General features: G+C 44.3%; 1 protein-coding gene and 1 pseudogene across 1 annotated transcript in view; both read right to left on the reverse strand.

Moving 5' to 3' along the window:
* Nucleotides 1-14,742, reverse strand: part of LOC148047943 (uncharacterized) — a 65,882-nt gene that overhangs the window by 38,157 nt on the left and 12,983 nt on the right. Inside the window, 2 exon segments of the mRNA XM_087708204.1 lie at nucleotides 7,077-7,496; nucleotides 7,829-9,444. Coding sequence (XP_087564330.1) covers nucleotides 7,077-7,496; nucleotides 7,829-9,444 — 2,036 coding nt within the window.
* Nucleotides 4,542-7,063, reverse strand: LOC148047945 (uncharacterized; annotated as a pseudogene).

Consider the following 14,742-nt stretch of genomic DNA (forward strand, 5'->3'; position numbering starts at 1 on the left):
GAAAATTCTCTGATTAGAATTAGATTAGATTACTCACCAACAAGCGCAGCTGCAACCCCAAAGGACGAAAGGAAAATGGAGACTCGTGCAGGCGTCCTCAGGCTAAGGAGTCCAGCCAATCAGTGAGCTGGTTGGGATGGAAAATTTTCCATCCCAGCCAGCTCACTGATTGGCTGGAGTCCTGGCCAATTAAATCAGTAAGCGGCAGGCTGGGCTGGCTTAAATTTGTAGGTAGCAGATAGAACAGAACGATGAGCCAGCCCAGCAAGCTAGCAGCTGATAGGTGGGAGCTGCGAGCGCCAAAAAAAGCTTGCTTTTTAAAAAAGCGTGCGGGACGCGGGAAAATGCATTAAAAAGCGGGGGTGTCCCACCAAAAGCGGGACGTCTGGTCACCTTACTCTTCCTCTTTTTTTAGAGTGAGAACCCTCCGTCTCCCTTTCTGTGAAAAGAACACAGACAGACACAAAAACACACTTACCTTTTCTACCTCTGGAAATTTAAGATTTTCTCTTCGCCTTTCTAAACTCCTGCGCAGCACGTGTGTTTAGAGAGAGAGAGTGTGTCTCTAGGTTCACATAAAGGCAAAAACTGACATCACTGCCTTCCCAACTTGTAACGGGCTCAAACCTGAAGTGCCCCCCCAGTGGAATTTCTGTGCACAGAAGGTGCTCATGCAAAGAGCGGAGAAATGGTGCATTTCCCATGGAGGGCCAGGATGGGGCTCCTTGATTGGGAAGATTTTGGCAATGTTATACTTCAGTAAATAGCTTTGTATTTAAAGTACTGGTATTAGGAGAAAAACAAAAATCTCATTTAAATCTGTTGCTGAGGAAGAAAAGAATAAATCAACCAAAATAAGAAGGAAAAAATGAAAGGTGACTGTACAATATATCCTGGCTTCACTTTCCGAAAGAAAGGGAGAATACAAATCTAATAAATTTCCTTCTCTTGCAGTGAGTTGGAATTTGGGCCACTTTTTCAGCTCTACCATATGGATGAGTCAAGTTGACTCAACTTTTTCCTACCCTTCCTTGTTAGGGAGACTTAGCAACAAAAATGTTGGCCTCAATCCAGGACTACCTATAATATGTACATCATCCAATTTCCTGAGGGACAGGGAGATACTAATCGAGTTAGTGAATGCCTTTTTCAATGCTTTTTCAAGTATAGCAATGCTCATCTAGCCAGGATGTTGCAGAAACTGACAGACTTAGACTTCTCAGGATACAGGAAAAGTTTATTGGCAGCCAGGTTCAGACAGCCTGTCCATGGCTAGCATTGCAAGTTCTGAGCAACCTACTTGTCCCGTGTCCCGGGGCGTTTTTAAAAAGTCCTGATTTTCTGGCTTCACATTGAGAGCCCAGTGGATTTGCTTAAGAAATCTTAACCAGGGCAAGACAAAAGACACCCTGTCTAAACCCTCTCTGCCTCAGTACTTTCATTGAAGATATTAAAATGTTAAAGCAACAAAACGGACCCCCGCCCCTTTTACCTCATTTTATAAGAAAAAATGACCTGGTACCATAGAGCTCCAGGAAATACTTGGCTAGAGAAATCCCGAGTGTTCCTTCCGGGATTTTCCGGAGGGGAGAGGCACGGAGGTTGGAGGTTGGCTCGTGTGGAAAAAATAGTGGTAAAGTTTCTTTGAAAAATATTTCCCTAGGATTAATTTCACCATTTTAATTTGCTCAGTTCTTTGTATTAACATCTGCATCATTCTGTATTGACTTGGAGTGCTCACTTGTGCCTGCTGGTAAGTGAGCTGGGGTTTTTTCTTTTATTTTTTAAATGTATTTTACAATAATATGTTATTTATTGTGCATAGGATTTTTTAAATTAGTTTTATTCTGTGTGGATTCTGTTTTTAAATTGTCTTAGACTATTTAAAAAAAATTCTATCCAAAATAAATTGAAGTGAAACCATTTTTAAAAATTCTATGCACAATACTTTGAAATATTTTACTTCAATTTATTCTGTGTGGATTCTTTTTTTAAATTGTCTTAGACTATTTAAAAAAAGATTCTATCCAAAATACAAAATACCAGATGCAGTTATTCACTTAAGAACTGTGGCAAGAAAGGTGGTATAATGGGCTTAGTGACCAAAGTTACAATGGCATTGAAAAAAGTGACAGATGACATTTTCACACTTAGCGACCATTTTCACACTTAGCGACCATTGCAGCATCCTCATAGTCACACGATCAAAATTTTGATGTTTGGCATCAGATTCGTATTTATGATGGTTTCAGTGTCCTGGGGTCATGTAACTGCCTCTTTTGTGACCTTTTGACAAAGTCAAATGGGGAAACCAGATTCACTTATGCTACTAATTTATCAGCTGCACTTAAGAACTGTGGCAAGAAAGATGGTATAGTGACCAAAGTTACAATGGCATTGAAAAAAATGACTGATGACCATTTTTCAGACTTAGCGACCATTTTCACACTTAGCGATCGTTGCAGCATCCTCATGGTCACGGGATCAAAATTTTGATGTTTGGCAACAGTTACCATTTATATTTGTAAATTGTAGTTATGTTCAAATAAAAAAATATTACAATACTATTTTTGCGTTGTATGAAAATTTTTGTTGCTCCGAATAAAATTTTTAATCAAGCCGCACCCCCCCTCCCCCGGTCAAAGGTGTCCCTCTTTACCAATCTGAAAATCTGGCCACCTTAGCCATGACCTTCCTTTAGCAGCCAGCCCATCATTCCCCCACTTTGAATCTGAAAATGATTTAATTTTCCAAGATTCACCCAACATCAATATCTGCTTACTGGGAGACCCTGTAGTTTGCTTATAGGTGGAAAGGCAAACAGACGGCATTGTAATGCAGAACAGGTGATTTATGAAAACAATGACTATGCCTGCCAGGGTCATTATTAGGTTAAATCAGTGAACCATCCTGTCAGCCAATGCCACTAGTCTTTCCATTCATCCATGTGGGGAGGGGGTTTGCAGCTATCTTTGCAATGTGTGTAGTTCAGCCGTGGAATTCCTCCGATTTGTCCAGAATATGCACACAACATTGTCTAAGTAGTGCACACACATCTCCTTATGATGCCAATATCATATCGAGAGCCATTCTATTCTGAACTGTCATTGTCGGAATGGCTTCTTGTTCTTTTGCTGCAGCAATAGAAACTCCCCAGTCTCATTAGCCAGGATTTCCTCCACTGCTTGTATATGATACAAAGCATTATTGAGGGACCAGAGCTCACGGAACAAAGTAAGGGGTTGGTATTCTTCAAGTACTTTCGGAATTGTTCAAGATTCCTATGGTTTCCAATCTTTCTTTCAGGTAAAGTGGGCATAATATAGGTGGGTTTGAAGAACACAGAAACATAACAAATCATATGGTCTCATCCCGACAGTTGTTAAGTCTATTTGTCTTAATATCTTAGCCTTCACATACAGAGATGTACTAATCAGCTAGTGGTAATAATTGGGTAACTCCTAATTCTAGTGTGGGTAGCCACAAATACCTTTTGTGGAAATGTTCTAATTGAGAAAACACGTATGGGAGATCACAGTTCTCCTCTCACACAACTATGGTTCTGGAAGCTTTTGATTCCAGAACAATAACTTAAGTCCCAGTTCTTCTACTGAGAAAGTCACAGGCTGCGTAGTCCAAGAATCAGGAAGGGCAGATCGTGGGTATTTCTTCACTCTGGAAGGGATCTATCCAAGATGCCAGGCCTTCCACTTTTAGTATTGTATAGGTGGTCTGAAGCACTTGAAACGGTCCCTTCCACTGCTGATCCAAGGAGATTGTTGGTCCCCACGTCTTTACAAGTATCCAGTCTGCAGGCTGAAATGGATGCACTAGACGATCTAGTCCTGCAGAAAGAAAATTCATAACCCCAGCAAGTTGTCTTACATATTGGTACAAGGTCAATTCTCCCACCAGAGGGATGGATCTCTCCTCTGCCTTTAAGGAGGGATGTGGTCGCCCAAAAAGGCCTCAAAGAGGCTCAAGCCTATTTGCTTTCAAAGTGCAATGTGAAGCCCCAACAACGCGAGTGGCAAAGTTTGCGGTGAGGACAGGTGAGCCTCCTGGCATAGCTTAGCTAGCTGTTGTTTTTGTAAATCATTACAATTTTTCCATAGGAAGAATTCCCAAGTGGTAGGCTGAGTAAAGCTTCCAAGTGATGTTTAACTGTTCGCACAGATTTAGCTATGAAATATGGGTCACAATCAAATGATATACTATTTGGCAGCCCAAACCTAGAAATAATTTCTTCCAATAGGATGTTTATGACTTCATGATCTTTATTTGTCCTGCAAGCAAAAGCCTCAGGCCATCCTGTGAAGGTATATTCTAGTCCCCAAAATATACTTAAAACCTTGCTTTCTATTTGAAGTCTATTTCTCAAATTTTCCCTGAGTAGTTGCTGTTAAGTTGGACTCATAGGGGTGGGCACTGTCTAATTTTTGATTATTTCGGGCACAAATCAGGCAAGGGGCTACAGCTTGGAGATAGTGGAATAGAGATCTTTGCCTACTACACAGCGTGTCATAAAATCTACCAGTGTATCTACCTGTACACAATCATGGTGCAATTCAGTATCCACCTGGGGCAAGAGTGTGGCTGGATTGAGGGTATTGCATACCTCTAATTGTATGGCTGAAAAGAAGAAACCTTCCGTTTTGAATATTCAAAGAGTATTCTACTACTTTAAGAGCTTAGACACTCTTAAGGAGTTTCTTTTTGTAAATAGCTACAGGAATAAAGAGGAAAACTTTAATCTGTAAATTACAGAGAATCACACAGAGAGAAAAATAAAACTTAGTCCATCCGTTTCTTGCTCACCACTTTTTAGCTAATTGCAACCTCTCAGAACATAGGCTGCATAAAGGTGAAGAGGAAATCCATCAGAAGCAACTCCTCTGTGTTCAGGGAGGGAGGTGAAACAAACCTGGGAGACATAAAACTACACAGCAGGACAAAAGAAAACTGGGGAAGAACAAGGGGCAGAAACGTTTTTAAACCTTGGTTGAAACCCAAGTAAGCTTCTCACCATAACTGCAACTTTCAACTATTAAATTTCCTTGGTTATTATATAATTAAATTACAGTCTTCCCATGGACTCTCTTGTTATCTCCTTGTTTCTCTTATCCACTTTCTATCTTTCAACCATAGCTTCTCCTTTATTCATCCATCCTACACATAATACTTGTTTTTCTTCTAGATAATTATTTGACACTGCTGACAGGTCTTATCCCTTCTGGCTTACCTCTATGGGTAAGTTGGGAAACAGGAAACAGGAAGCTAATTTAAAAAAATAAATTAAAATGAACGTATATACCACGGATTTCAAACTCCATGTGTCACATGGCCGTCACGTGACCTATTGCAACAGTTTCCCTATTAGCAGAGCTGGGGTGGGCGTATCCTCCATGTGACACAACCAGCTTGTGAGCCGCCACTTTGACATTCTTATATACTGTATATACAGATACATTCAAAAATGTATAAATCATAAAAAATAAAAAATACATACAGTAGAACTCATTAAATCAATGATTAGCATACATTCTCATCCAAATGTATCTTTGTTTTGGGGATTCTCCAGTCTATGAATCGTGTTATGGGAAAAAAGACTATGGGGTGTTCTGAAGCTCTTTCAATACTACATGCATTTATATGGTTTCTCACTTGTATGCATTCTTTGATGGGATGTAAGTTCACTGAGTATTCTGAAGTCTTTTCCACACTTCATGCATCTATATGGCTTCGCCCGTGTGGATCCGTTGATGCGATGTAAGTTTACTGTTTGTTACGAAGATCATTCCACACTCCATACATTTATGTGGTTTCTCCCGTGTGGATGCTTTGATGACAGGTAAGATGAGAGCTACTTTTGAAGTCCTTTCCACACTCCATGCATTTATATGGCTTCTCCCCTGTGTGGATCCTTTGATGGGATGTAAGTTCACTGCTTGTTCTGAAGCCCTTTCCAAACTCCATGCATTTATAGGGCTTCTCCCCTGTGTGCATCCTTTGATGGGTAATAAGGTTACCGTTTTGGATAAAGCCCTTTCCACACTCCATGCATTTATATGGTTTCTCCCCTGTATGGATCCTTTGATTGCATGTAAGATTACTGCTTGTTCTGAAGCCCTTTCTACACTCCATGCATTTATATGGCTTTTCCCCTGTGTGGATCCTTTGATGGGTTGCACGATCTTTCGTTGCTCTGAAGCCCTTTCCACACTCCATGCATTTATATGGCTTCTCCCCTGTGTGGATCCTTTGATGGGTAATAAGGTGAGCCTTTCGGCTAAGGCCCTTTCCACACTCCATGCATTTATATAGCTTCTCCCCGGTATGGATCCTTTGATGGCATGTAAGATCATTCCTGTTTCTGAAGCCCGTTCCACACTCCATGCATTTATATGGCTTCTCCCGTGTGGATCCTTTGATGGCTTGTAAGATCACTGCTGTTTCTGAAGCCCTTTCCACACTCCATGCATTTATATGGCTTCTCCCCTGTGTGGATCCTTTGATGGGTAATAAGGTGAGCCTTTCGGCTAAGGCCCTTTCCACACTCCATGCATTTATATGGCTTCTCCCCTGTGTGGATCTTTGATGGGATGTAAGTTTACTGCTTGTTCGGAAGTCCTTTCCACACTCCATGCATTTATATGGCTTCTCCCCTGTGTGGATCCTTTGATGGCTTGTAAGATCACTGCTGTCTCTGAAGCCCTTTCCACACTCCATGCATTTATATGGCTTCTCCCCTGTGTGGATCCTTTGATGGATAATAAGGTGAATGTTTTGGCTAAAGTCCTTTCCACACTCCGTGCATTTATATGGCTTCTCCCGTGTGGATCCTTTGATGGGTTGCACGATCTTTCGTTGTTCTGAAGTCCTTTCCACACTCCATGCATTTATATGGCTTCTCCCCTGTGTGGATCCTTTGATGGGTAATAAGGTGAGCCTTTCGGCTAAGGCCCTTTCCACACTCCATGCATTTATATGGCTTCTCCCCGGTATGGATCCTCTGATGGCATGTAAGATCATTCCTGTTTCTGAAGCACTTTCCACACTCCATGCATTTATATGGCTTCTCCCGTGTGGATCCTTTGATGGCTTGTAAGATCACTGCTGTTTCTGAAGCCCTTTCCACACTCCATGCATTTATATGTCTTCTCCCCTGTGTGGATCCTTTGATGGGTAATAAGGTGAGCCTTTCGGCTAAGGCCCTTTCCACACTCCATGCATTTATATGGCTTCTGCCCTGTGTGGATCCTTTCATGGGATGTAAGTTTACTGCTTTTTCGGAAGTCCTTTCCACACTCCATGCATTTATATGGCTTCTCCCCTGTGTGGATCCTTTGATGGCTTGTAAGATCACTGCTGTCTCTGAAGCCCTTTCCACACTCCATGCATTTATATGGCTTCTCCCCTGTGTGGATCCTTTGATGGATAATAAGGTGAATGTTTTGGCTAAAGTCCTTTCCACACTCCGTGCATTTATATGGCTTCTCCCGTGTGGATCCTTTGATGGGTTGCACGATCTTTCGTTGTTCTGAAGCCCTTTCCACACTCCATGCATTTATATGGCTTCTCCCCTGTGTGGATCCTTTGATGGCTTGTAAGATCACTGCTGTCTCTGAAGCCCTTTCCACACTCCATGCATTTATATGGCTTCTCCCCTGTGTGGATCCTTTGATGGGTAATAAGGTGAGCCTTTCGGCTAAGGCCCTTTCCACACTCCATGCATTTATATGGCTTCTCCCCTGTGTGGATCTTTTGATGGGATGTAAGTTTACTGCTTTTTTGGAAGTCCTTTCCACACTCCATGCATTTATATGGCTTCTCCCGTGTGGATCCTCTGATGGCTTGTAAGATCACTGCTGTTTCTGAAGCCCTTTCCACACTCCATGCATTTATATGTCTTCTCCCCTGTGTGGATCCTTTGATGGGTAATAAGGTGAGCCTTTCGGCTAAGGCCCTTTCCACACTCCATGCATTTATATGGCTTCTCCCCTGTGTGGATCCTTTGATGGGTAATAAGGTGAGCCTTTTGGCTAAGGCCCTTTCCACACTCCATGCATTTATATGGCTTCTCCCCTGTGTGGATCCTTTGATGGGATGTAAGAGCACTGCTGTTTCTGAAGCCCTTTCCACACTCCACGCATTTATATGGCTTCTCCCCTGTGTGGATCCTTTCATGGGATGTAAGGTCACTGCTTGTTCTGAAGTCCTTTCCACACTCCATGCATTTATATGGCTTCTCCCCTGTGTGGATCCTTTGATGGGATGTAAGTTCACTGCTTGTTCTGAAGTCCTTTCCACACTCCATGCATTTATATGGCTTCTCCCCTTTGTGGATCCTTTGATGGCGTGTTATATATCTGCCATCTCTGAAGCCCTTTCCACACTCCATGCATTTATATGGCTTCTCCCCTGTGTGGATCCTTTGATGGCTTGTAAGATGTCTGCCGTCTCTGAAGCCCTTTCCACACTCCATGCATTTATATGGCTTCTCCCCTGTGTGGATCCTTTGATGCTTTGTAAATTTACTGCTTGTGCTGAAGCCCTTTCCACACTCCATGCATTTATATGGCTTCTCCCCTGTGTGGATCCTTTGATGGGTAATAAGGTGAGCCTTTCGGCTAAGGCCCTTTCCACACACCATGCATTTATATGGCTTCTCCCCTGTATGGATCCTTTGATGGAATGTAAGATCACTGCTGTTTCTGAAGCCCTTTCCACACTCCATGCATTTATATGGCTTCTCCCCTGTGTGGATCCTTTCATGGGATGTAAGGTCACTGCTTGTTCTGAAGTCCTTTCCACACTTCATGCATTTATATGGCTTCTCCCCTGTGTGGATCCTTTGATGGGATGTAAGTTCACTGATTGTTCTGAAGTCCTTTCCACACTCCGTGCATTTATATGGCTTCTCCCCTGTGTGGATCCTTTGATGCCTTGTAAGTTTACTGCTTGTGCTGAAGCTGTTTCCACACTCCATGCATTTCTCCATTGTGTATATCCTTTTATTAACAGTCTTGTTTCCATGTCCATTGCTTTCATTTGACTCCTCTCCCATGTGAAAACTCTTCTGTGATTCAAGACTCCCATTTTCTTGAGAACGTGTGAATATGCAACTGTAACTTTTTCTTTTTTCTTTGCATATATTGGCTCCTCCTTTGGCTTGTGATGCGCAGGGTCCATTTACATTTAATGTCTCTCTGAAGATTCTTACACCTTTCTCAATATATTTCTTTTTTAGTTTTTCTTGTTGATCAATAAAGTCCTGCATCTGAGCAACAATCAAAGTAGTTGAGCTTTTGCTATTCCAGTTATTTGATAGGTTTCTCTCCTGCCTTTGGAATTCTGTTTGAATTGGAGATTTCTCCATTACATCTCCTTGTCTAAACACTTTGATTGGTTCTGCAGAGTCTTCATTGTAATTCTTATCAACACCTTGAAAGGGAAAGAGAAATGAAAGTGAGAGAAAGTTTGGGGGAAAATATCACTCTGTCCGAAGTCATATTGCTTGCGTTCAGGTATTGTGCCAAATTCTAATATATACTGCATAATTGTATCCTAATAATGGCATGGTATAGAAATGATAATATCTCTATTGATGAGAATAAAAGCTTTAAAAAACATTAAGTCATATTACTGAATGATATGGAAGCATCTGGGCCAAAATAGTTTAAATCTGTCTGATGGAGTTTGGCATTACCTCAAACTAAGGAATTGCTTTGTCACTAAATATAAAAACACATTGGATAGGATACATCTACGGTAAGCAAAATGCCATAGACCTATTTCCTTCCTAGGAGCACTAGAAAAACATAACTTTCCCTTCTGCCTCTGAAGAGAAGAGATCAAGTTAGAAACGTTTTCATAAGAACTAGCTAATGGCATCTAACTACAAAAGGTCTTCCTGAACTCTGTGACTGGAGAGTGGGAAACCCTTACCAAGAGAGGCCACATTCTTATAATTCTCCAGCATGACTTCCCAATGCAGAGCTTTTTGGTCAGGATCCAGCTGAGACCACTCCTCCTCGGAGAAATAAACAGCCACCTCCTCAAAGGGCAGAAGATCCTCCTGAAAGGGGAAAAAATACAGAATAAACCAAGGAAGAACTGCAAGATCTTTCCATTTGTTTAAAAATTTCCAAAACAAAGCTATGCACTAAGTGATATACTTAGTAAGGATCTGTGGTTTAAATGAGAAAATAGAAAGAATAAGGAGCATTTGACTAAAGAAAGATTTTAGGCAGGTTTTATCAACTTGAATGATTCTGTAGGACTTTCAGTGCAATTTAGCTTAAATAAACCTTGTTTCCTTCTGGATCAATTGATCTAACAAACATCCACTCAGTCATCATCAAAATACTCTTCCTTCTCGATCAATATATCCACCCATAATTAAAAGGCCTTCAGGGTCTTGAGAGAAAACTCACCAATCAGTGATACCAACCCTTCAGAAGTGTGTCTGTAGGCGAAAGGATTTTTGTAGTGTTTTATGAAATGAGTTACAATACAATACAAAAGCAGAGTTGGAAGGGACATTGGAGATCTTCTAGTCTAACCCTAAGCCTAGCCAGGAAGCCCCTATAGCATTTCAAATGGCTAACCACATCTTTTTAACGACTGCATATTGTGACATTCACAACATATGGAGACAAGCTGTTCCACTGATTAATTGTTCTAACTGTCAGGAAATTTATCCTCAGTTCTAAGTTGCTTCTCTCCTTGATTAGTTTCCACCCATTGCTTCTTGTCCTGTCCTCAGGTGCTTTGGAGAATAGTTTGACTCCCTCTTTTTGTGGCAACCCCTGAGATATTGGAACACTGCTATCATATCTTCCCTAGTCCTTCTTTTCATTAAACTAGACATACCCAGTTCTTGCAACCGTTCTTCATATGTTTTAGTCTCCAGTCCCCTAATCATCTTTGTTGCTCTTCTCTGCACTTTCTAGAGTCTCCACATCTTTTCTACATCATGGCGACCAAAACTGAATGCAGTATTCCAAGTGTGGCCTTACAAAGGCATTATAAAGTGGTACTAACACTTCATGTGATCTTGATTCTATCCCTCTGTTTATGCAGCCTAGAACTGTGTTGGCTTTTTGGCAGCTGCTGCACACTGCTGGCTCATATTTAAATGGTTGTCCACTAGGACTCCAAGATTCCTCTCACAGTTACTACTATTGAGCAAGGTACCACCTATACTGTACCTGAGAAAGGAAACAGAATACTATCTAATTTTGGAAAAATGATACAAATTGCTAGATGACAGAAATAGTATATAAGAATCTAAAAAATATAGTTTGTATTGTAGAAGAAGTGGGAATTAGTGATAAGAAGGTAGGAAAAGTAGAATTTGCAGAAGTAGAAAAAGGTATTTATTCGTAGAAGAGCAATAAAGACTGTCTGATATAAATAACCAAACATAGACTGATAAACAAAACAGTAAGAAGTAATAGGATGGTAAGTGGGAAAATGTACAGAGATGGATTGAGAGGGGGAAAATATTTGTAAAAATTCAACAATATCTGCTGTAAGAAGGAAATGGAAGTTCCAATGTTACTTGTAAGTGTTGTCTATGTATTTGTCAATGTGTATAAGTGTTTATAATAAAAATAATTTTTAAAAAAGAGCTAGCATGACTTTTCATGCTGCTCATAATATAAGCCCTACGCCCCAAAATAAGTCCAAAGTCAGTGTGTCGTCAGTGGGGCAGTGGGCAGGGCCATCATCAGAGGTGGCAAGCACGTGCGCAGGGCCAGATGGTGTCTGGAAGCAAGTGCAGCCTGGGTGGGGGCAGGGGGTGGCATGCGATCCGTCCCACCGTCTGTCTTTGCTTGGGCACAGTGTGCAGTGGAGCTGGAGGACCAGGCTGGACACTGGGGGCCGAGAATGCAGGTGCTACACCCTGGCGGCCACCCCCGGCCCACCACTTGCCTCGCCTCACAGCAGTGGCACTGGCAGAGGCGCGGCGATGGTGGGAAAGGTAGGTGATCTGGCCTATCAAATACGCTGTGTGGACTCTTGGCCACTCTGTCCGGCTTTGCTTGCCAGCTGCTGCGGGCCAAATCACATGCCTTCCCCACCCACCCCCACACCTCTAGCTGCTGCTGGCTCCTCTGCGAGGCGAGTGAAGCCAAGTGGTAGGGCGGGGTGATGATGACACGCCACAACCCGTGCACTTTTGGCCCCCACCATTCAACCTAGCCCTCCAGCTCTGCCACACACTGCGCAAGCAAATATAGGCGGTGCAATGGGGCTTTTCAACGCTCACCTTAGAAGGAAGGAATAGTAGGGAAAAGGGGGACAGTAGCTTGAGGGCTGCCTCTTCCCCATATGCTCCCTGAGCTTGTTCAGTGAAACCCGGTATGGAGGAAGTGTCTGTTTCTTTCAGATTTGTCCCAGCCCTCCCATCCTCTTTGAAACTTAGCCTCCCTCTTCGGAGGGTGATAGAGCGCAAGGGTAGGGTAAAGCACAGGAGAAACAGGGGAGAGAAGCCGCACATCGAAGGACGAGGGTCTCGCCCGCCTCTCCATGAGATCTCTCAGATAACATGGCATGCAAAAACCAAAGGGTAAAAGCCATTCTTTCCAATTAGCAGCAGCGCCTAAATCAAAACCAAGCACTGCAAGTCCGTGTGCCTTTCCCATTGGTTGCCCCCTTTTTTGGAAGTGTTTCACCACCACTGGTGTTATTCACATCACATCATGGCGTGTTCTGGAAGGGAGAAGATGCAGCTCTTGCTGCCCACCTGGAGGTGGGTGAGGAGGGCCAGGCTCCCCTTCCCCTGTGGTTCTGCAAAGCCCATGAGGTTTTGCGTGGAGAAGCAGATTGCTTCCCGCAGGGTTGGCTTCAGCACCCGCTTAAGACAGCAAACAGAAGAGCTTGGCTCTTTTTCTCCAGGGCCTTTGAAATTCACATACACACAGAGACCCCTTTTCACTTTTCTGCCTTAAAATTCTGGGCTCTGGCAGCAGGGATACTTCATCCTTTCCGCAAGAGAGTCTCGCCAGCGTCCCCTTGATGGCCTTTCCCTCTCCCCACACAGTCCCCAGGGAGGGAGAGAGAGGGCGAGAGAGAGAAAGGGTGTGGGAACAAACAGAAAGGACGCCTGGACTCACAGCACTTTGTTTTGATATGCACACCATGGGAGGCCTCACGCAGAGGTGGGTGAGCTCCTCATCCTTAGCTACTGGATGGAGGGCTAGGCTGGGCTGAAGCAGAGGAGAAAAGAATGGGGGAAGGTGCCCCCTGCAGCTGTCCCAGTTGCTGCGAGTGGCCAGCACATCGAAAACCAAAAGTGGACTTGCGTGCTGCCTCTTGCACGGCGGAAGAGGGGGAAACGCAGAGAAGTACCACCTTCCCTTTGGGAAAGAAGGACTTGCCCGCGCAGGATTTATTTATTTATTTCCCTTCCAAAACATGCAGGAATAGCACTGGCAGCAGGCAGGGAACTACCCCCTTCATGTCCAGCAGTTTTTAAATTGCAGAATTTAAAATTCCTAAAAAGAATCTCCAACCGAAAGCAGAGGGCAAAATGGCAGAAGACACTGGTTCCACCACAAAACCGCGATGCCCTTATCCGCGCCGACATAAGTGCGGAGGCAAATCCGCGGCGTCCGAAGCGCTAAGAAAAAAACGACCCTACCGCCGCGACAACAGCGCGGTGACAGAAGGGCGTTCTACGTGCTTCGTTCTTTGCCTCCAAAGGTAGCCACCCTCCTCCAGCTGACAGCGGCAGCGGGCACGGGGCAAAGCGGGCTGCCCAGCAGCAGCAGCCCGCGGGAAGGGTCCAGCTCAGCCGCGGGGGGCAGCAGGAAGTGGAGGAGGATGCGGCAGCGGCGGCGGCTGAGGCTCTCCCAGGCCGGCGAAATGGGCTTGCCCGGCAGAGGCAGGCTGCCCTCTTCTTCCTCAACAACATCTCCTTGGACGGGTGGCCTCCGCCGCCGGCGCATCCCCCGGAGGAAGAGGCAGGGCGGGCGTCGGCTGAGGCTCTCCCGGGGCCGGCGAAGCGGGCTTGTCCGGTGGCGGCGGCCGCCCATTCAAGGAGATGTTGTTGAGGAAGAAGAGGGCGGGCTGCCTCTGCCGGGCAAGCCCGCTTCGCCGGCCCCGGGAGAGCCTCAGCCGCCGCCGCTGCTGCATCCTCCTCCGCTACCAGCGTTGGCGGCCCTGCTCGGGCCCCCCGCAGGCTTCCTGCTGTCCCCCGTGGCTGTGCTGGACCCTTCCCGCAGGCTGCTGCTGCTGGGCAGCCCGCTTTGCCCCGTGCCCGCTGCCGCTGTCAGCTGGAGGAGGGGGGCTACCTTTGGAGGCAAAGAACGAAGTATGTAGAACGCCCTTCTGTTGCCGCGCTGTTGTCCCCACGGTGATGACGTCGCGACTTTAGCGACGCGATTTAATCTCCGCTATTTTGCGTAGCGCGGTTTTGTCGTGCCACGGAAGACACTATATGTAGTTCTCAGCTAATAACAGTTTTTAGTGACTGTTCAAAATTACACAGCAGTGAAAAAAGTGACATGGCCATTTTTCACACTTATGACTGTACTCCCTCTACATCCTCTGATTTCTTGATGGAAATGGGGAAAAACAAATCTAGTCAATGAATATTCTTCTCATACCTGAACTGGAGGTTCAATCCTAGTTTCTGTTCCCCCAAAACAAAGAGTCAACTTCCTTCTATTCTTCCCTGTGAGGGAGACAGAATTTCAAAAAGAATAATTCATAAGATGGGAGGAGTTATGC

This window comes from Thamnophis sirtalis, unplaced genomic scaffold, assembly GCF_051295495.1.
Source record: "Thamnophis sirtalis isolate CommonGarterSnake01/CBP01778 unplaced genomic scaffold, rThaSir2_p1.2 scaffold_3, whole genome shotgun sequence".
NCBI classification, from domain to species: domain Eukaryota; kingdom Metazoa; phylum Chordata; class Lepidosauria; order Squamata; family Natricidae; genus Thamnophis; species Thamnophis sirtalis.